The 27,116-nt window shown below is 39.5% G+C and overlaps 1 protein-coding gene across 12 annotated transcripts in view; it reads left to right on the top strand.

Annotated features, from left to right (window-relative positions):
- The window catches only part of AFDN (afadin, adherens junction formation factor), a 296,787-nt gene extending 270,163 nt beyond the window's left edge, over window positions 1-26,624 (top strand). For 4 of the 12 annotated variants that reach the window (XM_044289638.1, XM_044289639.1, XM_044289640.1 and 1 more), the window contains 3 exons: window positions 11,274-11,787; window positions 22,392-22,443; window positions 22,528-26,624. In XM_044289638.1, coding sequence (XP_044145573.1) covers window positions 11,274-11,787; window positions 22,392-22,443; window positions 22,528-22,672 — 711 coding nt within the window. In that variant the 3' untranslated portion in view covers window positions 22,673-26,624. The remainder of the gene's footprint in view (window positions 1-11,273; window positions 11,788-22,391; window positions 22,444-22,527) is intronic. The other 8 variants (XM_044289647.1, XM_044289646.1, XM_044289641.1 and 5 more) reach the window with 5 other exon arrangements.
- The last annotated feature ends 492 nt before the right edge of the window (window positions 26,625-27,116 follow it).

The following is a 27,116-nucleotide window of genomic DNA, read 5'->3' as shown; positions in this document are numbered from 1 at the left end:
CACGTCAATAAAGTTAGAGGGCAGGGTTGGGATATATTTGCCTCCTCAACCCTATTCGCTATTGGCAACAGTTCAGGAAGTAATGAAGTATATATCTGGCTCTTAGGTACTATGACATCGCCCATTGCGACCGACACCTCCGACCTGACCTTCAACTTAACCAAACGTCTCCAGCCACAGAATATACGGTCTCATTCTTTGGATCTTTGTGTGGAACTTTCTTGGTCTGCGGTCTGTCAGTGTCTATCTTCAGGTATCAGCCACTCCCAGTGTAGTCTTTTCCTGACTCTGGAATGCCTTCACCCTCAGTCTCTAGGTCGATCCACGTAGCAACCGTGGACTGGCCTCCTTTCATTTCTACTGTCAGTGTCGATCTTCAGGTATCGGCTGCTCCCACTGTCGTCTTTTATTATTCAGATTCTGGGATAGCTTCACCCTCACAGTCTCCAGGTTGATCCACATAGCACCTTATTTCTGGAGTACGGTCAACTGTGGAATGGCCTCCTGTTAGTAACGGCACAACTTTTCCCTCCGATACTACTTCTTCCATATTGATTGATGGAAGAAGTAGAAGATACGTAGGTCTTTACAATGCAGGTCAGAGTTTCTGAGTAAGAGGTGATGTCATAGTACCTAAATAATAACTGCGGGAAAGAACACGGCACTGACTGACATTTAGTCCAACCCTTACGAACTTCACCGTTCTTAGGGTTAAAGTGGCAAGTAACTTAGTAGAGAAGTGGGCCTGTCCCTAGGGGATCTACTCTTTTCCATATTCACACAAAACAGATACTCATCCCTCCCCCACCCAACACTGCCAAACCAATATGACAGTGATATAATCAATACAAATACGACATTATGGGGTTTCAGGGCCAGTTTGAAATCATGTCCCGAACCCCAAAACAATACATATAACATATAAGTCCTAAGGTTCCCAGGCTTCTCAGAAGTTAGACCCTGAACCTTCTCCTTTGCTGTTTCTCATGTCCATGAGGTACCTGGCTTCAGGATTTTACTGGAGTTACATCCTGAGCCTCTTCCTCCAATAAACTTCATGAAGTTCTGGTGTAACTGGTCATCAAGTTCCTTGACCCTCCGGTCACAGTCCCACGTAGATGATAACCAGAACCAAAAGAACTTTCACTGGGTGTATCACGAGATTGTAGCCGAATAGACTCTTCCACCATGAAACCTTGGATCTTGGTCTTGTCATGGGTTAGTTGTATGGTGGCCTGATTTTCAGTCTCTCGAAGATTGAGTTCTTTACCAAAACCAAGAGGAATCTTCTGAAGTCTCACGGTAGTGTCAGGGCTGCTATCAGGTTTCTTCTCTGGCATCATCAGGATATTTCCTTCTTCTTTATTGTACCCATTCCTGGGACAGAAGAAAATACTCTGCGTTCCTGGGGCGGGGGGGGGGGGGGGGGGGGCGCCTCCCCTCACAGTGCAATTAGTTGCCGAATCCCAGCACCAATATCTTTCACCCTAGTGTAGAGAGAGGCATTGGGCTGACCTTCATCTAACAGGACGCCTCGTTATCCTAACACTTTTGTGTAAACACCCAACTATCACAGGATCGTGTCCTCTGCTTACACATCCCTCTGCACCAACAGATTAGGATGGTCACCCTAATAGGTTAGGATATCCGAGGGGCGCTGTGGACAAAGCACCATCTTGTTATTGATAGCACAGTATCCCTGTCTTAATCATGTGTACTCAGGCTGATTTCACCCTGTTATCCTGTCTTGTGGAGGCCAGTAGAATCCATGGCGTAAGTCATGCCTTGACTTTTCAGGACTCCACAACACAAACACAGGCCACACTGTGCCGCCAATCACTCTGCGTCCAATCTCAGAGCTATGTTGCCTGTCTGGACTTACAAAAGTGAGTGCACAGTGTAACCTCACACTGAACCCAGTGCCAAGGTTACCGATCCACAACCCACTGCCTGTAGTCCCCAGTATAACACAGCCCTACAGAAAACCTTGAGCAAAACAGTTACCAGTCTGGATCTGAGACCTTGGCTGCACAGAATAGCCTCACACTATACTGTGTGAAAATGTTACCTGTCCACAAACAACGCCTTCCTCAGTCCACAGTATAACACAGTTCTACAGAAAGGGGACACAAGAATAATCGAAAACAGCAGCGACTGGACTCGCATAGAGGGGGATATATAATCCTATACAATGCCTGTTCAAAAAAAGTCGCCACCTGGATTTAAATAAGAAAATAGGTATGAGCCTCCTATTGGATAATTACTGGTAGCTGCAAATACAGTGAAGGAGTTTAAGCATGCATGGGATAGGCATAAGGCCATCTTTCATATAAGATAGGGCCAGGGGCTATTCATCGTATTCAGTATATTGGGCAGACTAGATGGGCCAAATGGTTCTTCTCTGCCGACCCATTCTATGTTTCTACTGCATGGGCGATTATCTTTCAGCTGGCAACAAGTTATTTAACCCCAACTGGCGCAATGAGTTGCTTCTCATTTCTTAAACAACCATGTTGAAAGACACATCTCGTGGTCGTGGAAAAGATGTTAGTCTGTTTGAAAAGGGTCAAATCATTGGCATGCATCAAGCAGAGAAAACATCTAAGGAGATTGCAGAAACTACTAAAATTGGGTTAAGAACGCAAAATTGGGTTAAGAACGCATTATTAAAAACTGGAAGGATAGTGGGGACTCATCGTATTCGAGGAAGAAATGTGGCTGGAAAAAATCCTAAATGATCGTGATCAGCGATCACTTAAACGTTTGGTGAAATCAAATTGAAGAAAAACAGTAGGGCTATGTTTAATAGTGAAAGTAAGAACATTTCCACACGCACAATGCAAAGGGAACCCAAGGGATTGGGACCGAACAGCTGTGTAGCCGTAAGAAAAAAAGGCTTCAATTTGCTAGGGTGCCTCCTCAACCCCATTCGCTGTTGGCAACCGTTCAGGAAGTACTGAAGTATAAATCTGGCTCTTGGGTACTATGACATCGCCCATCGCAACCGACACCTCCGACCTGCCCTTCAACTTAACCAAACGTCTCCATCCACAGAATATACCGTCTTCTTCTTTGGATCTTTGTCTGGAACTTTCTTAGTCTGCGGTCTGTCAGTGTCGATCTTCAGGTATGAGACACTCCCAGTGTAGTCTTTTCCTGACTCTGGAATGCCTTCACCCTCACAGTCTCTAGGTCGATCCACGTAGCAACCATGGACTGGCCTCCTTTCATTTCTAATGTCAGTGTCGATCTTCAGGTATCAGCTGCTCCCAATGTCGTCTTTTATTACTCAGACTCTGGGATACCTTTACCCGGTGTTAGTACTATCTGGTGTTAATACTAGATATATCTGGTGTTGGTACTATTGATCCAATAGGGGCCAACTATACGTACCCTCCAGATACCTTTTATTGATATTCTCTTCCGTCTCGACTGGCGCCTCACACTGTGGTCCCTCCCCCTTTTTTTCGTCTTCATTTTATGTACGTGTTGAACTTGTTCAAACTACTCACCACATCCGGCAGCCTATCGATCACTACACTTGACCCTCTTTCCACCCACTTTTTATTTCCTCCTCCTCTGGCGCTCTGCAAATTAATTATATAGACCTCTTGGATTTTGAAGTAAGTCTTGTGATTAACCCTCTACATCTTTTTCTTTCGTACCTGTTTCATAGCTCTACCCTCACAGTCTCCAGGTTGATCCACATAGCACCTTATTTCTGGAGTACGATCAACTGTGGTATGGCCTCCTGTTAGTAACGGCACGACTTTTCTTCCGATACTACTTCTTCCATCTTCAATTTGCTAGGGAGCATAAAGATTGGATTCTGGAGCAATGGAAGAAGTTCATGTGGTCTGATGAGTCCAGATTTTACAATGCCAGGATTCATTGGGCTCAAATTGTGAAAGATTGGTTCAGGGAGCATGAGACATCATTTTCACACATGGATTGGCCACCACAAGGTCCAGACCTTAACCCCATTGAGAATCTTTCAGATGTGCTGGAGAAGTCCTTGCGGAGCAGTCAGACCATCATCAATGCAAGATCTTGATGAAAAATTAATGCAACACTGGATTTAAATAAATCTTGTGACATTGCAGAAGCTTATCGAAACAATGCCACAGCAAATGCGTGCCGTAATCAAAGCGGAAGGCGGTCCACTGAAATATTAGTGTATTAGCGTGTGACAGTCTTTTTTTTGGGGGGGGGGGGCAGGCTGTATATGTATGTATGTATATGTAGATATATATATGTACCGTATTTTCCGGCGTATAAGACGACCCCCAACTTTTCCAGTTAAAATATAGGATTTGGCCTATACTCGCCGTAAAAGACTACCCTTCCAACGCTATTTACTTTGGCATCAAGATCTGCAGTTATTGTTGTGCAATTTTCGTCTTTTGCCTCAGTACCATAATATGCCTTTCCAGGAATCTAGTACACCAGGATACAGTGGCCTTAAATCTGTTGCTGTGATCTGGGTTAGATTTGGCCTGCTGAAGTGCAAACAAACGTATTTTATTTCGTGTCACTACATAACCGTTTTGGCAATGCTCATTCACCATGTCTGCTACATGTTTTTCAAGTTCTGGCCAATCTGGGGTGCATCTTCTTAATGCACACTTACCCCTCGGCATACTCTTTAATGCTTTTTCATTTGCTTTCCAGTCCCGAACCATCTTTTCTGTTACTCCATATTGTCTTGCAGCAGCGCAGTTATTATGTTCCATGGCAAAGTTTACAACTTTAAGTTTGAAACTGACTTTCTTTCTTCTTGCTAGTAGAGCCATGATGGGGTCTTGACTGTTAGCCATTTGTATACTGTACTGTATGAACTGGTGCTGTACTGTATGAACAGGTACAGATACTGGTGCTGTAGTGTATGTACAGATACTGGTGCTGTACTGTATTCACCACCACATGTTTCTGTTCCCCAGATAGACTGTTTTTTCACCACAGATAGGATGCACACCAAACTTCATTAGAGATCCACCGTTCCAACATTAGAATTGGCTGAAGTGCAGATGCTCCTGATTCCCCCTGCCTTCCCTCAGAATCGGCAATCCAACACAGTATACATTAACCTGCCAATCACGGCAAGCAAGGCATTTTCTGTGCACACTGCATACAAAGCCTGCTTGGATTGGGTGGGTCAGCTCTCCCTGCCAAATCTTCCCCTTCCCTCTACAGCATCTCTTAGAAAACCTTCAAATAGTTTACCCACAACAGTTGTTAAACTTACTGGCCTATAGTTTCTTTTTAAATATTGGCGCCGCATTTGCTATGCTCCAATCCTGTAGAACTCTCCCTGTCAATATACAGTCCTTAAAGAAAAGAAATAAGGGTCTGGTTATGACATTACTTAATTCTCTTAGGATACAGGGGTGTATGCTATATGGTCTTTGCGATTTGTCTATTTAAATCTTTTTAGTACCATTTTTATATAATCAAAGAACATTTTATTGTACTCATGAGTTAAAAAATCATTTGCAATTGGTTTTAATTGAAAATATTTTCTCTGTACAGAGCTAAAATGCTGTATTAGTAGGATCAGAATTTTCTCTTTGCTCTGTCAGAAAGCTATGGTAGCTGACTAGCTCCTTATCTATGCTCTTTCACCTTCATAAACGCTCATTAAAGCTCAATATGTGGTTTAAATAAATGTATTTGGCCTGTTTGTAAGAAATGAGTAAAATGCAAGCATTCAAAATATTGCCCCTGAAAGTGTACATAGCCTTTAATTCCGTTAGAGATGGTGATTTGCCCATTTGAATCTGTTTAACCAGGGCCAAAACAGGCCATATTTGAGTCTATTAACCTCTTAAGGACACATGACGTAGCGATACGTCATGATGTCCTGGTAATTAAGGACACGTGACGTACCGGTACGTCATGTGTTGTTCCGATCACTGACGGCCGGCGGTGATCGGAACAAGGTGCCTGCTCAAATCATTGAGCAGGCACCTCTGCTAAATGCACGGCAATCGCAACAAACCGCAGGTCATTTCAGACCTGCGGTTTGATGCAGTTTCTGATCGGGGATCAAACTTTATTTTGCCTAAAACATATATGTTCCCCCCTCCCCCACACCCCTGAATGATTTTACGTCGGCGGGTTGCGGGCGGTGCGGCAGGCGGGATCGCAATCCCCCGCCCGCCTCCCCTTGAATAATCGTTGGTGGCCAGTGGGTATACCAGGGTGTCGGCACATTGCTGACACCCTGGTATAAACGGCTGACATCTGTGATGCGATGTCAGACGTTTAACCCTTTCCATACCGCGGTCCGTATGGACCGCTGTATGGAAAAGGTTAACAGCTCAGGGAGCTCCCTCCTTCTCTCATCGGGGGGCTGCTGTGCCTTTGCAGCCCCCCGATGGAGAGCCCCCAGACAGCCCCCCTCCTTACCCTTCCCTGTCTGCGCAGTTGTGGCCACAACTGAGCAGACAGGGAAGGTTCCCATCGCAACAGGATGCCTTCTCAGGCATCCTGCTGTCCATGGTGCTGAACAGATCTGTGCTAAAGGCATAGATCTGTTCAGACAAAGTGTAAGTAAAATACAGTAAAAAACACTATAGTGTACTGTACTGTACTGTATTATACAGACATCAGACCAACTGGATCTTCAAGAACCAAGTGGGTCTGGGTCAAAGAAAAAGGGAAAAAAAAGTAAAAATCAAAAAACACATTTATCACTGATTAAAAATGAAAAAAAAAAATTCCCTACACGTTTGGTATCACCGCGTCCGTAACGACCTGATCTATAAAAGTCATGTTACTTTACCCGAACGGTGAACGCCTTAAAAATAAAAAACTATGATGAAATTGAAATTTTGCCCACCTTACTTCCCAAAAAAGGTAATAAAAGTGATCAAAAAAGTCGCATCTACACCAAAATTGTAACAATCAAACAGTCACCTCATCCCGCAAAAATCATACCCTACCCAAGATAATTGCATAGAAAAAACTATGGCTCTTAGACTATGGAAACACTAAAACATGATTGATTTCATTTTTGAAACAAAAAAATTATATTGTGTAAAACTTACATAAATAAAAAAAAGCATACATATTGGGTATCGCCGCGTTCGTATCGATCTGCTCTATAAAAATATCACATGACCTAACCCCTCAGGTGACCACCGTAAAAAAAATAAAAATAAAAACGGTCTTAAAAAAAGCAATTTTTTGTCATCTTACGTCACAAAAAGTGTAATAGCAAGCGATCAAAAATTCATATGCACCCCAAAATAGTGCCAATCAAACCATCATCTAATCCCGCAAAAAATGAGACCCAAAAACTATGGCTCTTAGACTATGGAGACACTAAAACATATTTTTTTGTTTTAAAAATGAAATCATTGTGTAAAACTTACATAAATGAAAGAAAATGGTATACATATTAGGTATCACCGCGTCCGTGACAACCTGCTCTATAAAATTACCACATGATCTAACCTCACAGATGAATGTTGTAAATAACAACAACAAAAAACTGTGCCGAAAAAGCGATTTCTTGTTACCTTGCCGCACAAAAAGTGTAATATAGAGCAACCAAAAATCATATGTACCCTAAACTAGTACCCAGGCTATGAGCTGTGCGCTGCGATTGGCCAGCGCTGCAGCAAGTGACAACCCTAATACAAAATCTGTGCCCAGTACAACAGAGGGAGCTGCAGACACCAGAGCCTATACCAGGCGAACGGAGCGGCGCCCATACATACTAGTAAGTGCAGGGGGACCCCTGGGCGCCGCTCTGCCCACTGATATAGTTAGTTTTTAAACTAGTGAAAGCTCCTCTTTAAAGTGACACTGGTCAGATTTGCAAAAAATGGCCTGGTCCTAAGGTGAAAAAGGCTGTGTCCTGAAAGGGTTAAAGAAAAGTCATATTTTTATCAAAGCACAATTAAAATCAATACATTCAGTCATAACAGTCCACAGAACAAGAGGAAACGGACAAAAGGAACACCTTATGGGCAACAAATGGTACTACTGTGATAGATACCTGAATAATAGTGCAAAAGAAGATCAAGGCAGGGCAATACATCCTATATAAGTCACGCAAACTGTAGAGGAAAAATGTAACAGACCCACTACTGCTTAGAACACCACAATAACAGTTACTGTCCATAGTTTGTCCAGTGGAGGGACAAAGCTTTTCTTTGGAATGGTGTGTCCTTTGTGTTGATCTTACTATTTGACACTCGTAACTACTTTTATTAAGGTATTCTGAAGTGATCGCGGCTTTTATTGAGGTTTCTGTTGTATTTTTCTTTGCTGTTTGCTAAAGCATAACTGTACTCTTTCTCCTTCTATTGTACTATTATTTTTATATAGGCATTTGATATAGTAGTACCACTTTTGCCCACCAGATGTAACTTTGTAGGTTTCTTCTTCTTGTGTTGATTATGACAGTTTTTATTCATTTTAATTGTGTACTTATAAAGATATGTCTTTTCTATGGAAACACTGGCTCTTTTGATGAGAGAGACTTCAGGCTCGGATACTCTTTAAATAGACTCTTAACTGAACTTCAACTGGAGTCCTGACTATATCCAGAATGTAGGCACTTGCATCACCGATTGATCATCTGACAGCAATACAGGTCCTTTTAAAAAAATTAGCATATTGTGATAAAGTTCATTATTTTCTGTAATGTACTGATAAACATTAGACTTTCATATATTTTAGATTCATTACACACCAACTGAAGTAGTTCAAGCCTTTTATTGTTTTAATATTGATGATTTTGGCATACAGCTCATGAAAACCCAAATTTCCTATCTCAAAAAATTAGCATATTTCATCCGACCAATAAAAGAAAAGTGTTTTTAATACAAAAATAGTCAACCTTCAAATAATTATGTTCAGTTATGCACTCAATACTTGGTCGGGAATCCTTTTGCAGAAATGACGGCTTCAATGCGGCGTGGCATGGAGGCAATCAGCCTGTGGCACTGCTGAGGTGTTATGGAGGCCCAGGATGCTTCGATAGCGGCCTTAAGCTCATCCAGAGTGTTGGGTCTTGCGTCTCTCAACTTTCGCTTCCCAATATCCCACAGAATCTCTATGGGGTTCAGGTCAGGAGAGTTGGCAGGCCAATTGAGCACAGTAATACCATGGTCAGTAAACCATTTACCAGTGGTTTTGGCACTGTGAGCAGGTGCCAGGTCGTGCTGAAAAATGAAATCTTCATCTCCATAAAGCTTTTCAGCAGATGGAAGCATGAAGTGCTCCAAAATCTCCTGATAGCTATCTGCATTGACCCTGCCGTTGATAAAACACAGTGGACCAACACCAGCAGCTGACATGGCACCCCAGACCATCACTGACTGTGGGTACTTGACACTAGACTTCAGGCATTTTGGCATTTCCCTCTCCCCAGTCTTCCTCCAGACTCTGGCACCTTGATTTCCGAATGACATGCAACAGTCCAGTGCGGCTTCTCTGTAGCCCAGGTCAGGCGCTTCTGCCGCTGTTTCTGGTTCAAAAGTGGCTTGACCTGGGGAATGCGGCACCTGTAGCCCATTTCCTGCACACGCCTGTACACGGTGGCTCTGGATGTTTCTACTCCAGACTCAGTCCACTGCTTCCGCAGGTCCCCCAAGGTCTGGAATCGGTCCTTCTCCACAATCTTCCTCAGGGTCCGGTCACCTCTTCTCGTTGTGCAGCGTTTTCTGCCACACTTTTTCCTTCCCACAGACTTCCCACTGAGGTGCCTTGATACAGCACTCTGGGAACAGCCTATTCGGTCAGAAATTTCTTTCTGTGTCTTACCCTCTTGCTTGAGGGTGTCAATGATGGCCTTCTGGACAGCAGTCAGGTCGGCAGTCTTACCCATGATTGCGGTTTTGAGTAATGAACCAGGCTGGGAGTTATTAAAAGCCTCAGGAATCTTTTGCAGGTGTTTAGAGTTAATTAGTTGATTCAGATGATTAGGTTAATAGCTCGTTTAGAGAACCTTTTCATGATATGCTAATTTTTTTAGATAGGAAATTTGGGTTTTCATGAGCTGTATGCCAAAATCATCAATATTAAAACAATAAAAGGCTTGAACTACTTCAGTTGGTGTGTAATGAATCTAAAATATATGAAAGTCTAATGTTTATCAGTACATTACAGAAAATAATGAACTTTATCACAATATGCTAATTTTTTGAGAAGGACCTGTACATCAGCTGTGAAGCCCTTTTCAGTGAAAGCAGTCAGTCTCGATCTGGAAAACACTGATTAGATCCCTACTTGAGGTGTTCTCCTGTAGGATGAGCTTCTGACCACTTCCTTGAATGGGTACAGCTTTATACAGATTAACTTAAGAACTCCACTCCCTAGTGGAATGTAGCCAGGTCATGTGCAATATAAAGGGTCACCTGTACCTTTTGTTCATCTGTTATCATTCTGGCCCCCAGGGTGGCCAATTTCAAGATCCCCAATAAGTTCCTCTCACAGAACCTATTACAGACTTTTTCATTGGAGCCATCAGTTTTCCAGTTCGGTTTTCAAATTGAACTTGTTGAACCCCATTAGGCTGTATTCACCTGGGTTTTGGAGGCTTGTTAGCAGCCTCCGTCACGTGGGGAGGGGGAGCTGTTCAGTAGCATAAAGTAGTGACAGACAGCAGCCTATCGTGTGTTATTTTTCAGTAGTTTGGGATAACTTAGATGTTATTCCTTGCAGCACACTGTGCCCGATACAGGCTTTCCTGTGATGCAGCTGCTGACTTTCCCTTATTATGGCATATAAGTAGAAATCTTTAAATCTAAAGCTGTAGGGCCGGGAAGCCTGCTTATCATGAATACACCAGACTGCTTACTGGCAGCATGCTGCAAGAAATAGAAAAAAAAAATATTAAGTAAACCGCTTAGAACATTCTAACATAGCATAAATCATACCTCATCAATCTCTTACTGCTTCGGTTCTGATGCTTTCTGGGTCCCCCACCGCTCTCTACTTCCTTCTCAACATGGACCTGTGACCACAGCAACCAGTCGTTGGGAAAAGTGGAGACCCACTTGAGCTTGTGATTTGCTGCAGTAGTCGCATTGTTCTGTCGAAAAAAGGAGCAGTAATTAATGACCAGTGAGGGATTGGTAGAGTGAATAATCCTGGATGAACAAGCCCTTTAACACAAGTGACAGACTGTTCACAACTGCATTTCTGTCACTTTTTTATGTCAAGCTTTAGCTTTACTTAGTTCCCCTTTAATGTGTGTGTATGTTTGTATAATGTTTGAATACTGGAAATGTTTAATTTAATTTTTTATTTTTGGATAGCAGAGGAGGCAAGAAGAAGAGTATTACAATCGCTTGGAAGCAGAGAGGCGCAGGCAAAGTGAGGAAGCAGAACGAAGATTACTAGGACCTGAAGAGCCTGGTCTGTACAGACCTCCACTTCCACGGGAATATGAACACACATACCCACCCCTCCTGTCTAACGCTCCACCTCCCCCTCCTCAGCGAAACACTTCCTACCTCAAAACACAGACCCTTTCACCTGACACCGTTTACACTGCCAAGTTTGTTGCATATACTGATGATGAGGAAGACACTAACCTAGCAGGTCAGGATAAGTACTCCAGCACAAGAAAGTCTTATGGTAACCTCCTTCCAACTACATCTAAGCCACAGCTGCCTGCTGCACGCCCACCTCGCCCTGTGTCCGATGGCTTTTTTCTTTCAAAGTCATTACAGCCAACTTCAGCCAATGCCAACAGTACTGGTAGAAAAGCAGACCTGCCCCCTCCCATATCAGGTCATCCAAGTTTTCTCCAACAAAGCATCTCCAAAGGTACAGTGTATACAATATGTATGAAAATCAAATCTAACCTATCCCACCTTTTTGATTTATTTACCCTAGACTATCCTATGGTTCTGGGTATTTTGGTAGAATAGGTCATAGGGTTAAAAATAACTAAGATTGTTTAGAGTTCTCCAGTGATGCCCCACTACTGATATTCTAGTGCTGCTCTTATCCCCGCTGTTTCCACTTCTTGTCATGAGTTAACACTCTCGAAATACCAGGAGAGACCAGTTCAGCAATTGCCAATCTCAGTGTCTCGACCTTTCCTGATATTTCTGTTGTATCAAGCGAAGACAATTAACCTCCTAACAGTCACATTAAAATTGGAAAAACCGTCCCAAAAATGTCACTTATTTATTTTAGATTTTTAATATATGTCTGAAGCAAATATTGGTGGAGCACAACAAGAACCAGTAACATTTTCTGTATTCCTGCAGTCATGACTTTTAAATTTTTACTTCTAAAATATTTTCTCGACTGTGCGGGATGAGTTGTAGTTTTATTTTTTTTATGAACCATTTTGGGGTGTATATATAGTGTATTAAATTACTTTTATTGTTTTTAGAGAGATAAATAAAAACCGCCAGTTTTAACATTATATAGGGGTTATTCACAGCGTTCACTATGTGGTTTAAGTAGCATATGATAACTTTATTCTGTGGGTCAGTATAAATTTGATAATACCCACTTCCTGGGATTGGCAGCAGATAGCGATATTGTCCTAGTCTCATTTGAAAGCTGGCAATGCCCATTGCTCTAGGTGCTACTAATCCCGAGATATGAACAGCTAACACAGCTGAAAAATTCCTTTTCTCAAAAACTGTTAGGTGTTTAAAGTAGAGCAGTACTGGAATGCCAATGGTGGGGGATTTTCAACTTTATTTCTGGCAAGAACTCCACTTTAATTTGCCCTCTAATTTATGTTTTGTTTTTGTTTTGTTTTTTGCTAGATTTCTCAAATAGTATTGAAAATTAAAAACAATGATGACGCATGATTTTCCTTAGCTATTTTTTTTTTTTTCCAATCAAAATCCTTCACTTTTAAATCACTGAAATTCTCTAAAACATTTTTCCCCTTTACATATTTAGAAAAAATTAAGATAATTGTACAAATTAAAGTACTGTTGGTTTTGGCTACCATGCTTTGCTTCTACATGTGATTCATTTAGGCCATATGCTGCTAGCATGAGCTTTAATCATCTGTGTTACTCTTTATTTACTTGGTGCATCCTCACAAAACTGTTTATAGACCAACTAATGTTCTTTTTCAAGTGTTACTAATGTTCGGTTTCTCACTTTCTGATGCACATGCCCTGAAAACAGAAAGCTTTTACATATTAAAAGGGTTGTCCAAGTTATGTGAATACGTCCCCACCAGCCGTAAATGTTAGAAAATAACAAAGCCACACTTCTCATACTTCTCCACTGCCACTTCCAGTGGTTCACTCTGATATCTTCCTCACTTCAGAAAGGACATTCTGTGCACACCAGGTCACCTTGCATCCTACTGTATCACTGACCTGAAAGTGTCAGGGGAGAATAATTGTAAACATGACTGGGGACATATTTTAAACTTTGGACAACCTCTTAAAAGGCTTTTGGTGACATCTACTTATCTTAATATTCGTTTTATTAAAAATGTTCAACAGTTTTATCTTCTACAGCTTTCACTTCTATTCCTTCTCAGTGATATTTGTAAGAGAGCTGCTCTTTTTGCTCCATCTGTGACTCTTATCTTTATTTTATCAACAGATCATAAACACTCTTTTTTAAAAAGAACCTGTCACCACTTAATGCAGTGCAATATGCAGGCAGCATGTTGTAAAACAGAAGCTGCTGAGTAGATTTATGTATAGTTTTGTGGAAAAATATTCAGCCAAACTTGTAACTTATTCATTTAAACCTCTGCTCTCTGAACTTAAGAGGGTTAAATAAAGCACTGTAAATCTGATGGTCGGCAATATATACACAAGCTAAGCAAGTTTTAGGCAAAAGAAAATTATATTAACTAATTTTCCTAGTTCTGTTCTGGACCTTTGTTGACATGCAGTTGCAGAGCTGTGGTGAAAAAAACAAAACACACATGTTGTATGTGTGGGACTGCAAGTCCCAGCTGTACAGTACAATGACAATCCTGATACATACAGGATCTTCCCCCCTACCTGTTCTTGTGAAATGCTCTGCAGACACTTCCTCATAGCCAGTAAGTAAAAAGTGCAGGTATTTCAGTAACCCAATAAGAATGTTATGAGTAAATTGGATGTAAATTATTTGTCCAAACAGCATCTCAAGGGTTAAAATGGTAGAATTGGAGCTAGCGCCAGTCCTGCCAGCTTCAGCAATGTTAGCTGTATATTATAGATTATACCAATAACTGATGGCACAGTGCTCTCCTGCTTGTATTATTCACTGTAATGTCGATAGATACATCAGGCAGGTGAATCAGCAGAGGTCAGGTGCCAGTGCCCAAAACTCAGTTGGCCAATAAGCAGTGCAGGTAGAACAGCATCTCCCTGCTTATCGGCCTGCTGTGTGTGTTTACTGACAGGAGCTAATGCCCTTAGGGACTAGGATAACAGGCAGGGGCAAGGAGAAAGGGAGGTATGTATTAAGGTTGCATAGAAGGTGGGGCCATTACGCCTAGCCATCTCCCCCCCCCCCCCCCGGACTCTCTTGCCTGGTGTGCCTCTATATCTCAAACAATCTACTCCTTTTTTCCATCTCTTTAATATGCTGCCTGCATATTGCACTGCATTATATTGTGACAGGTCCTCTTTAAGGCTAGGTCTACACGACGACAAAAGTCGCGCGACATTTTGTTGCACTAATGTCGCACGACAATTTTTATAATGGCAGTCTATGGTGTCGCACTGCAACATGCGTAGCAGTCGCAGCATGTCGCATGTTGCAGTGCAACACCATAGACTGCCATTATAAAAATTGCGCGCGACATTGGTGCAACAAAATGTCGCGCGACAAATGTCGTCGTGTAGACCTATCCTTAAGGCGTTCTCCAGGAATTTAATAAAATTACTGAACATACTTAAATATTACTTTTATTTAAAATATATATATAATCCCAAATAGCCTTCATTATCTATAATGGCTTGTTTTCTCTAGGGGAACAGCTCAGGCAAGATGGCAGACCCCATAACCAAGTTCAGAAAAATAGAAAAAAAAAAATCTGTAATCAGAAAGTAAAATCTAATTGGGAAAAAAAGATGTGTGTTGCTAACTGGTTTTAAATGGCAGATAAAATTTTGGTGACACATTTCCTTTAAAGGCTATATAAACCTTCGGAGGCAATTTTTTTTTTATGATAGCAAATTAAATCATTTTTTCTATTGGCCTTCACTAAAAATATTGAGTTGTTCTGTCACAAAGGATTAACAGTTTTAATAACTGTGTGACTGGTACTTTGACTTTGTGCCGGTCATCTAATAAATGTATCTCTAAACTACTGAGAGGTCCTAAACACTTATTTAAGCCACATTCTTGTCAGTAAGATGAGAACTGAGCTATAATGAGTGTTTAGGAGATCAGAGAGCAGAGAAAAGGAATCCTTCTGCTTCTAGTCTGACAGAAAATGCCAAGGGCGCTACTAGAGCATGTCCCTAGTGAAAAATAACTATTATACATACTATTATTTGGGAATGTGTTTATAATAAAATGTTTAGTATTTTCAGTAATTTTATTTTATTAATTTCTGAACCTATTTAAAGCTAAATTCTTATCAAACTGATAATGGTTACAGATCTCTGATGGAATTCACTTGGAAGGAACAGTCTTCAGGTGCAGTGAAATGGAAGCTATAGAAAACAAAAAAATGTAAAAATGTAACAAAGACTAGTTGTAAAAATTATTTTTAGCCTCGGGTAAGTACAATGCAATAATGAAAAAATGTCTCCAAAGGTGTCCATAGACTTTAAAGGTCCAGATTGTTTGTTTGTTTTTTCCATCCCAGCCAGCTGTATCTTTCAAAAATACATACTGACCTTTTCCCCATCATTCTGTTCCTGCACCCTGGTTCTATTCACTGGTCTTATGGTTCCTTTCCGTAAACTTACAGATGGATGGAGACACTTGCACATCTGCAGCTAATGACTGGCTTCAGCTGTAACGTGTCCCCAAGCAGCCCTTGCCACTTTGAGACACATCATCGCTGAGGCCAGTCATAGGGTGTAGTGGCACACTGTCCATCCAGAAGTTGACAGGCGGGGACTGAAAGAACAGTGACTAGACATAGGGAGTCAGAACAGAGCAGCAGGTAAGCATGGGTTTTTCCACAGCTGGCTGGGTTGAAAGTTTAAAAAGTAAAATGGACAACCCCTTTATATTCTACTACTATACGATTTTCTTATATTAAGAACAAGTAGTAATTTAATCTATTACCTTTAGTATTAACAAGTTTAGTAGTAAAGTATTGCAAATTAAAAATGAACACTTTCTTTAAATGCAGTAAATAATTATAGGCTGTCTCTGATCTACCTCTCAAGTAACAAGTTGTAAATTGACGGGGGTTGTGCAATGAAAAAATATTGATGACCTATTCTCAGGATACGTAGCTCAGCAATATCTTTGCACTGCACAATACCTATAAGCCACAACGCAAATGAACAGAGCCTTCACCATTCTAATTTATGCAACAAAGTTACGTTTGCAAGGTAATTACAGTCCTAATAATGCAGCTTTGTAGCAGATATTTGACTGTCCTATACATCTAAATATTCTTTGTTCAAAATCTCATACTGCAGAAGGAACCATTTGTGTACAGAATTCACTTCAGTCATAGAAGATCTGGGTGACATGTGTCACCACAATCTTGGACTATTATCTGCAGTAATATAAGTAGTCCTATAGATAAGTGTTTTCCTACTGCGTTCCTTTCCCTCCCTGTCAGCATTTAGAGTTGTGATGAAATACATTGGTAGTGACTGCTGTGCATGCGCACAGAACTCCTTTATATGTTAGCGCGACACAGCAGTCCAGACTGTGTTTTTCAACAGAGATTTCAGTGCTGACATTGGAGGAATTGATGATCTGGGCTCCTTATTTGCAGTACTACTTATGTATTACTGCAGATAATATCCATAATCATGGTGAAAGATTTTCTTTAATGGGAGTTTTCCCATGAACTATTTTCCACCTATCCTGATCCGTCGCTGGGTTCCACACAGATCACAATTCCCTGTGTGATCGGAGAGGTGGTGCGTATGTTTACTACTGCTCTTTTCACTTGTGTGGGACTGATAGAGATACTATACACGGTAGTCCCATAGAAGTGGCCATGCATACGCACTGTAAAACTGTGATCTGTGGAGGTTCCTTTGGTCTATCCTCCAGTGATCAAACATTTATCATCCTGTGGATAGGTGATGCATCTCATTTGTGGGGAAAATTCCTTTGAACCTGGTGAGACATTTGTGAATACATTTTGGAATATTTCAGGTTTTTCAGTTTTCCAAAAGACCCCATAAACATGCAAGGTTAGTTGAGTGTGCATGTGTTCTGAGTAATGAGAGATTAATTAGGTGTCGGATACACTTGAAGTTCTTGATTTTTTTTAAATAGTGAGATCATGTGGGAAGGAGAACATTTATATTTTATTTCCAGATTATTTAAATCTATATTCCAAACGTTCACATCAGCTGTTTTTATTCAGGCTTTGAGATCCGGCAGAGGATCTTAAAATTTGAATAAAACTCTTCCGTTTTCATCCGGATGTATCTGTTTTATCCAGATACGGTTGTATTAAACAGAAACTGAACAAACCAGATCTGGTATCAAAATTATTGTAAGCCAATTAGTGTCTGATATTTTGGTGGCAAAAAAAAAACTGATCCGGCATGAAAATCAATGTAAGTCAATAGTGCTGGATTCTTTTTTCATTACTGCAGACCAGACACAAAACGCAACAAAATGGAACTGATGCATACTGACAATGAATGGGGACAAAACTGAAACGTTTTGGCCTAGTTTTGAGATCCTTTGCTGGAGAGATCTCTGTACTGACCCCTGATATATTTATACTTGGTTATTAGATCTCCCCTCAGTCATCTTTTTTCTAAAGTGAATAACCTTAATTTTGATAATCTTTCAGGATTCTGTAGTCCACCCATTCCAGTCATTACTTTAGTTGTCCTTCTCTGAACCCTCTCCAGCTCTGCTGTGTCTGCCTTGTTCACAGGAGCCCAGAACTGTACACAGTACTCTGTGTGGTCTGACTAGTGATTTGTAAAGTGGAAGGACTATGTTCTCATCACGGGCATCTGTGCCCCTTTTAATGCAACCCATTATCTTATTGGACTTGGCAGCAGCTGCCTGACGCTGGTTTTACAGCTTAGTTTGTGATTCACCAAAATTCCTAGGTCTTTTTCCATGTCAGTGTTACCCAGTGTTTTACCATTTAGTATGTACTGGTGACTTGCATTATTCCTTCCCATGTGCACAACCTTACATTTGTCAGTGTTAAACCTGATCTGCAAATTCTCTGCCTAAGCCTCCAATCTATCCAGATACATCTGCAGCCATTTATAGTCCACTTCCATGTTAATTGCGTTATACAGTTTGTCATCTGCAAAAATAGATATTTGACTGCAAACATTCTACAAGATCATTAATAAATATATTTAAGAGAATAGGGCCCAATACTGACCCCTGTGGTACCCCACTAGTGACAGTGACCCAATCTGAGTGTGTACCATTAATAACCACCCTCTGTTTTCTATCACTGAGCCAGTTACTTACCAACATACAGACATTTCCCCCCAGTCCAAGCGTTCTCATTTTATCTATTAACCTTTTATGTGGTACAGTGTCAAATGTTTTGGAGAAGTCCAACTATACGACATTCATTGATTCGTCATGGTAAAGTCTAGAACTTGCCACCCCATAGAAAATTATTAAATTATTTTGACAGGACCGATCCCTCATGAAGCCATGCTAATATGGCGTTATTTGCTTATTTTCATTGAGGTACTCCAAGATAGCATCTCTTATAAAACCTTCAAACTGTTTACCCATCACAGATGTTAAACTTACCGGCCTATAGTTTCCAGGCTCTGTTTTTGGACCCTTTTTGAATATTGGCAATACATTTGCTATGCGTCAATCCTGTGGAACACTCAGTCATTATAGAGTCCTTAAATATTAGAAATAAGAGTCTGGCTATGACATTATTTAATTATCTTAGGATACGGGGTGTATGCCATCTGCTCCTGGCGATTTGTCTATTTTAATCTTTTTAAGACGTCTCTGTACTTCTTCCGGAGTCAGACGGGGCACTTTTAATGGGGAATTTACTTTTACATTCTGCATTTCATCTGACAGTTTATTTTGTTCAGTGAATACAGTGGAGAGAAAAATATTTCATAGCTTTGCTTTCTCCTCATTACTCTCTGCAACTCCCACCTCATTACTCTGTAAAGGGCCAACACCTTTAGATTTATACTTTTTTACCATTTTGTTTTTTTCCTGCTTGAAAAAAAATGCAAGTACCAGTGTGTGTTTGCATTTTTTTATGATGTTTTTGCATGGCATTTGTATAACAATACATTTTCCCTATACTGCTGTACAGAGTTAGTTACATTGTGGTACATACTTTCCATTAAAATGAAATATAAAAAAAAAACTGATTGTAAAACACTAAACACTTTAAACACTGTAAGAAAATACTATGGTCACCATAAGGAACCACAGCCAGCAAACTCAAACTGCTACCAGTCTTCCTTAAGGCTCTTTCACACGAGCAGATGCCGTGTGGGTAATCCACTGCATCAAATAGAGCCAAGCACAATTCAGGACAGCAGAGACACGGAACATTAACATGATTAATAATGCTCCATCTGATCTTTTCACTACAAAATCACCGTGAGATAAAGTTGCCACCGTGATTTTTTAGCAAAAAGCTAAGAGAGGCACAGAGAATTATCAATCATCTTAATGCTCCGTGTCTCTGCTGTTTAGAATGGGACTTGTCTCTCTTTCACGATTAATAATCGTTAATAACAAAGTGAATAAAAGCTAATAGCTAACAAAATCAAATGTTTTACTGACCTTTCAAATCTCTGACTCTACTGTGCTAGCAGTTCATGATTTTTTCTTTAAAATGCTTCTGCAATAACAAATTTTGTTGCAGAAATTTTTGTAACTGAAAATTATGTACATTCATCTGAATGGCATTGTTTTGGTGGTAAGCAGAAGGTTTTTGGCAAGACTTTTTTAGGTGAATGACTTCCTAACAGTAAATTGTAGGCAGCAGTGATGAAGTGTCACCATTCTGGATAGTGCTGCCCTGGCTTTGTGTTGGTACAGTGCGATATACCTGCAAAAACTACAAACCGGATTCCAAAAAAGTTGGGACACTATACAAATCGTGAATAAAAACTGAATGCAATGATGTGGAGGTGCCAACTTCTAATATTTTATTCAGAATAGAACATAAATCGCGGAACAAAAGTTTAAACTGAGAAAATGTACCATTTTAAGGGAAAAATATGTTGAATCAGAATTTCATAGTGTCAACAAATCCCCAAAAAGTTGGGACAAGGCCATTTTCACCACTGTGTGGCATCTCCCCTTCTTCTTACAACACTCAACAGACGTCTGGGGACCGAGGAGACCAGTTTCTCAAGTTTAGAAATAGGAATGCTCTCCCATTCTTGTCTAATACAGGCCTCTAACTGTTCAATCGTCTTGGGCCTTCTTTGTTGCACCTTCCTCTTTATGATGCGCCAAATGTTCTCTATAGGTGAAAGATCTGGACTGCAGACTGGCCATTTCAGTACCCGGATCCTTCTCCTACGCAGCCATGATGTTGTGATTGATGCAGAATGTGGTCTGGCATTATCTTGTTGAAAAATGCAGGGTCTTCCCTGAAAGAGATGACGTCTGGATAGGAGCATATGTTGTTCTAGAACCTGAATATATTTTTCTGCATTGATGGTGCCTTTCCAGACATGCAAGCTTCCCATGCCAGACGCACTCATGCAACCCCATACCATCAGAGATGCAGGCTTCTGAACTGAGCGTTGATAACAACTTGTCTTGTCCTTGTCCTCTCTGGTCCGGATGACATGGCGTCCCAGATTTCCAAAAAGAGCTTCGAATCGTGACTCGTCTGACCACAGAACCACAGTCTTCCATTTTGCCACACTCCATTTTAAATGATCCCTGGCCCAGTGAAAACGCCTGAGCTTGTGGATCTTGCTTAGAAATGGCTTCTTCTTTGCACTGTAGAGTTTCAGCTGGCAACGGCGGATGGCACGGTGGATTGTGTTCACTGACAATGGTTTCTGGAAGTATTCCTGAGCCCATTCTGTGATTTCCTTTACAGTAGCATTCCTGTTTGTGGTGCAGTGTCGTTTAAGGGCCCGGAGATCACGGGCATCTAGTATGGTTTTATGGCCTTGACCCTTACGCACAGAGATTGTTCCAGATTCTCTGAATATTCAGATGATGTTATGCACAGTTGATGATGATAGATGCAAAGTCTTTGCAATTTTTCACTGGGTAACACCTTTCTGATATTACTCCACTATCTTTCTGCGCAACATTGTGGGAATTGGTGATCCTCTACCCATCTTGGCTTCTGAGAGACACTGCCACTCTGAGAAGCTCTTTTTAAACCCAATCAATTGACCTAATTAATGTTAATTGGTCTTCCAGCTCTTCATTATGCTCAAATTTACTTTTTCCAGCCTCTTATTGCTACTTGTCCCAACTTTTTTGGGATTTGTTGACACCGTGAAAATTTGAATCAACGTATTTTTCCTTTAAAATGATACATTTACTTGGATTAAACGTTTGATCTGTCATCTACGTTCTATTACAAATAAAATATTGACATTTGCCATCTCCACATCATTGCATTCAGTTTTTTATTCACAATTTGTTTAGTGTCCCAACTTTTTTGGAATCCGGTTTGTACAGAGGGACTTCTAATCCATCAGTATGGAAGATTTGAAGTGTGAGTAAGCTACAACGGTCGTCCTGGGACCAATTAAGTGACCACTGTATGTTGAAACCATTTTGACTTAAGTCCATAACTTTATGGAAAACTAATAATTGGCTAATAAGTGATTTTTTTTTTTTGTGTGTGTGGTAGTGTTCTACATTTAAATTAGGCTCTTTTCACATTGAGATGTGGTTTTATCAGATGCGGCATTGATTATTTTATTTTTATAGGAAAAATATCACGTAGCTTACGCACCTTGTCATGAGTTGTGATTTTTATTTTTTCTCCAGTTAGCTAGCCACTTTTTATTCTTTGCTAGTAGATTTTTGCAGCTATTGCAAGAAGTGAATATTATCAGTACTGATGTGCAAATCTGTAGTACACAAAACAAGATTCTAATGCTAAGGTATTGTTAAAATCCACATTGTGGATTCTGTTCTAAACAAAAACAAACATATTTCTTGATCCATCTCATGGAGCCTCTGATGCAGATGTGAGTGTTCTAATATTCATTTAAGAATAAGATGAAAAATTTTCAGTTAAGTTGCGTAAAACTATGATCTGTTAAACTTTTTTTTTAATAACTATATATTAGTCAAATTCTTATCCTATCCGGATTCTTACTCTGTATCAACAGGTGTGGTACTTGGAAACACTGAAAAGGATTTAAGAGACAAAAGATTGAAAAGGTAATTTTTTATTTATTTTTATTTTTATGTATTCATTTTATTTTTATTTTAGTTATTTTTCTAAATATGCTTTGTTTCATACAGTCAGGAAGGTGATACTGGTGGAGCCCCAGAAAGCTTAACTTTTAAGGAACGTCAGCGTCTTTTCTCCCACGGCCAAGATGTTTCAAACAAAGTAAAAGCCTCCCGCAAACTAATGGAGCTGGAGAATGAACTAAATACAAAATAATACTGTATTTTATCACTGAAAGGCATTTTATGAGTTTATAGTATGAACATTTTTCTTAATGATAGATCTTTGGGGGAGAGAGGTTCATGGTTAAAGGGGAGAAATATATTTTTTCTGTAAAGAACAATTTTATGATTCATTTATTCAACTATTCATGTGGTATTTAGAAATAATGCAATAATAAAAAGCATTTTTCCAATTCTTAAAATTGTGAAAATTAAGATACTTATAGATCTATATGCACATACATACATAGATGTGTCCTTGCTTACCTTTCCTTTTGGTCCAAGATATCCAGAGAAGAGTGGCATGAGACGAGCCCATATTTTTTTCTTCTGGCTGGTTCTCACACCAATCATCTCATGATGTCGCTAGCCAAGAGGAGTATATAAAATCAGATTGTAATTGCCACATGGAAACAACTGTTTTGCTAAATATTACTGCATCTTTGTATGGTAAATGATTTCGGATAACGGTTTCTCGGATAATAAGCTACAGAGGAAAAATATCTAAAACCTGAAGTCTTGATTAAATTCTCCCATACCTCTAGTTATGGATTTTACCTTGGTGGTGTATACGTACATAAATAATGCAGTTATGACACAATAAGTAGACTATATGATGACTCTAAACTTCACATTTTTTTTTTTTATAACACTAAGTACAAGGGGTCTAAGGCTTTTGTTTAGATTTTTCTTTTGTTAAATATGCTCAGAGCCTGAGAGCAGAAAGTAAGATATATTTTCATATGTTGCACAAATGAAATGGTTATTGATAAGTGTGCTATACACATTATACTATAAGAAAATATGGGGTTCAGTAAACATCCTATTGCTGTTCCAAAAATTAAAGAAATCACATTTTGGAGATTGTGTTTATGGAAGCAATGGAAATAAATCTTTGATTTGTTAGTCACTGACATTTTGTAAATTTAAATAACCTGGACATCCATCATGTAAAATGTAAAACGGTTAATGATAATTAAAATGGATATATGGATTGTAGGTCAGCTGGATTTTTACTGTTCTCATTGGAATTGTTTTGCATTATGTTTATGACTTCCTTTAAAAAACAAAAACAAAACACACAACTTGTCAGATTAAGTGTTAATTATTGCTGTGGGTATCCACTCACACTTAACTTTTTGCTCTTAGTAATAATCTGTTACTGATGTAGAGATGTTCTTGAAATAATTCCTCTGCACTCACAGACACAAGTGATGCTTCAAAATGGTTTAATTTGAAAGTGGACAGAAGATATATAATAAACATTTTCAATCTGTCAAAAACATCTGTCCCCAGTGTGGACTATGGAATCATTGGCATTTGTGCTATGTACTGCATGACGTAGTCGATACTAGATTGCAGTACACCGCACCACTGTTTCCACGTCAGTGACAGATGCTCTTGATAAAGGTCTGTTGCTGATGAAATAAACATAAATGAGCATTTATCTCCTGTCCATATTCAATTTGTCAGAATAAAGTCATCTTGAAGCATCCTTTATCTTTCAGAACAGTGGGATTGTTTTGAGTGCTTGGAACCGCTAAGCTTTCCACCTACTACAGTACAGTTGTGCAGACTTTACTGTACTTTCTATATTGAAGTACAAATAAATCTGTTGTACACAAAACATGTCACAGTATTCTAATACTGTTGACATCTCCATTGTGGTTTACACTACATCCTAGAATTCATACAGAATATTTAGAAGTTATCCAGTCTCGGGACCAATACTGTTTAGCCATACACTACAGGAATTTCATTTAAAGGGAGTCTTTCAGGTAGTTATCACTAATCTAACTACAAGCACACAGCGGGGAAGTGCTGCATCATCATGATGTCAATCCAGAGAGGGGGAAGCAATCAGAGCTTGGAGGAGGAACACACAGCAGAGAAGGGTGGTGAGGTTGGGCACTTTCAAAAGCAAAGCCAGTCCCACTGGGCACTTGCGTGCAGTTTTTCATAGGATTAAAAGCTCTTTTCCTAGACATTCAATAAAGAGTCAAAATGATATAAAAGTATGTTTAGCAGGCTTGTACAACTTTAGGATTGCTGGTAGTTTGTGAATACTGCCCGACAGACTTGTTTTAAGTCTAATTGCAAAAATTTGTATTGTTGACATTACAATTTATAGAAATACCATAATAGTAGTAGTAATCATAAGCTGTATGCTTAATTGGTTTTCTAATACAAGAAAATATCCAACTGGTTGGATAACACGTACTGAACTCTGTTACCATGAGAGATCAGCTCCATGTAAGCCATAAGTCAGCATACCAATGATACATAATGAGATCAATATTTCTCAAATTTAGGTAAATTGCATATTTTATTCTGTATAGCAGTGGTCACCTCACATGACTTGTGATTCATTGGTTAAAATACATCATTTTCCTGAGTTTCGTATTTAAAGTACAAGGAGATTAGGCAAGTCCTGCAAGTTGTAGTATGCATTCACTTCACGAAAAATACTAAGACGTGATCATGTTAGAACTCCAAGTCTAGTCAACTACAATAAAACTATACCTGAAGTGTTATTTGGGTAGAAGTATGGTAAGCATAGCACATCCACATCACACTGTACTTTTTGACAGTTTGTGCATAAAGGGGTTGTCTGGATTCGCCTTTAATAAAGAATAGATAACTACCTGAGAGATCCTACATCGGTTCTGCCATCCAGGCTCTGTTTACTTTGGGTCAGTGGTCATGTCACATCAACAACAGGTGGCTGCTGCAGCCAACCACTGGGCTGAAGTGACTGGCTGCAGTGGTGATATGTTGTCGACTTGATGGCACCACTGTAGGCAGGAAAACACAAGCCCGCCAGGAGAACCGGAGCAGTGGCAAATAATTATTTTTAATTTATTTTTTTATTTTGAAACCGGACAGCCACTTTAATGTATACAACACCTTTTTTTTTTTTTTTTTTTTTTTTATGCATACTACTGATTTTGCACTAAAAATCTTGTCTTCATTTGGTCTTTATTAAACAATTTCAACAGCTTTTCCTCTACAGTTTTCAGTTTCACTGTATCTGCAGATTGCTGTATCTCCTCCTGTGAATCTGTCTCACAGCAGCTCTAATGACTTGATCGGTAGCCCTCATCTCCAGTTCAACAGCTCATAAACATTGTTAAGCCATATTCTTGTCAAATTTATAAGAATATGGCTGGAATGAGTGTTTATGAGCTGTCGGCAAACTAGAGATCAGGGCTGTGAGCCATCAGAACAGCTGTCTGGATTCACTAAAAAGGAGAAGCATGATCGGTCAATGCAGTGAAACTGAAAATCGTTTCAGAAAAACTGTTGAAAATGTTTAATAAAGGTCAATTTTCAATCTTTAGCCCAGAATAATTAAAATGCAGTAATAAAAATATGTTTATTGAAGATGAGGAGTCTGTCTGCATTCGGAACAACGTCTATTTCATATAATGCCATGTATGTTGTTGCTAAAGCACAATTTTGGTCTTAACATGAGCGCTGGTTTGCACGAGGGCTAAAATGGGAATCATTTTTATCATGTTTCTTTTCTGGTAAGAAAATATAAGTCACTTTAACATGACAGTATTTTCGGTCAATATTTATTGCAGAATGTTTTTTAGGTTTACAAATACTGGTAGAAAATACTAATGGAAAATATTGACCAAAATTGCGTATGAATGCATCAGTTCTGCCTGAGGACATAATCGGGCAAAGTATAATTTTGCTTGTTGCAGTGTACTTAAAGGTGATTATAAATGAAGAATATATTTTATTGCTGTATAAAGGCTTGTTTCTAAGCAAAAACAACATTCAAACATTTGAAGCATATATTTGCATCACTTATCTTTGGCATACACCATGCTTTTCATAAATGTTCCTTATTAATGAAAAATGTCAACTGCTGTAATTTCCAATTTCTACTGTATTTTACTTGCAAACTGTTTTAATAAAGTTTGTATGTAACTAGGTGTTTGGATTTTATTTTTTATTTTCAAATAAATATGCTTTTCTGTTCTCATAGCAAAAATATATAAGGTTTGCATGATAGTACAAGCATATACAAGCTAGACTGTATAGTATCTCTACTGTACAGTAAAGTGAGTACAACCCTAATATTTTTGTAAACATTTTATTATATCTTTTCATGGGACAACACTGAAGATATGATACTTTGATACAATGTAAAGTTGTCAGTGTACAGCTTGTATAAGTGTGCCCTCAAAATAACACACCGCCACTAATGTCTAAACCGCTGGCAACCCCTAAATGAAAGTTTCCCAATTAGCCATTTTCCCTCCCTGGTGTCAAGTGACTCGCTATTGTTACAAGTAGTGTTGAGCGAACTTATGTTTTTAAGTTCAGCGTACAAGGTTCGGGTTATCTAAGAATCCCGTTATGGATTCCGCTACCACGGACCATAACCGAATTCTATGACTTCACGCACCACGGAAGACTTCTCT

The sequence above is a fragment of the Bufo gargarizans genome, chromosome 4, assembly GCF_014858855.1.
Source record: "Bufo gargarizans isolate SCDJY-AF-19 chromosome 4, ASM1485885v1, whole genome shotgun sequence".
Lineage (NCBI taxonomy): Eukaryota > Metazoa > Chordata > Amphibia > Anura > Bufonidae > Bufo > Bufo gargarizans.
The sequence above is the reverse complement of the archived record's forward strand: the minus strand, read 5'-3'. Positions and strand labels throughout refer to the sequence as shown.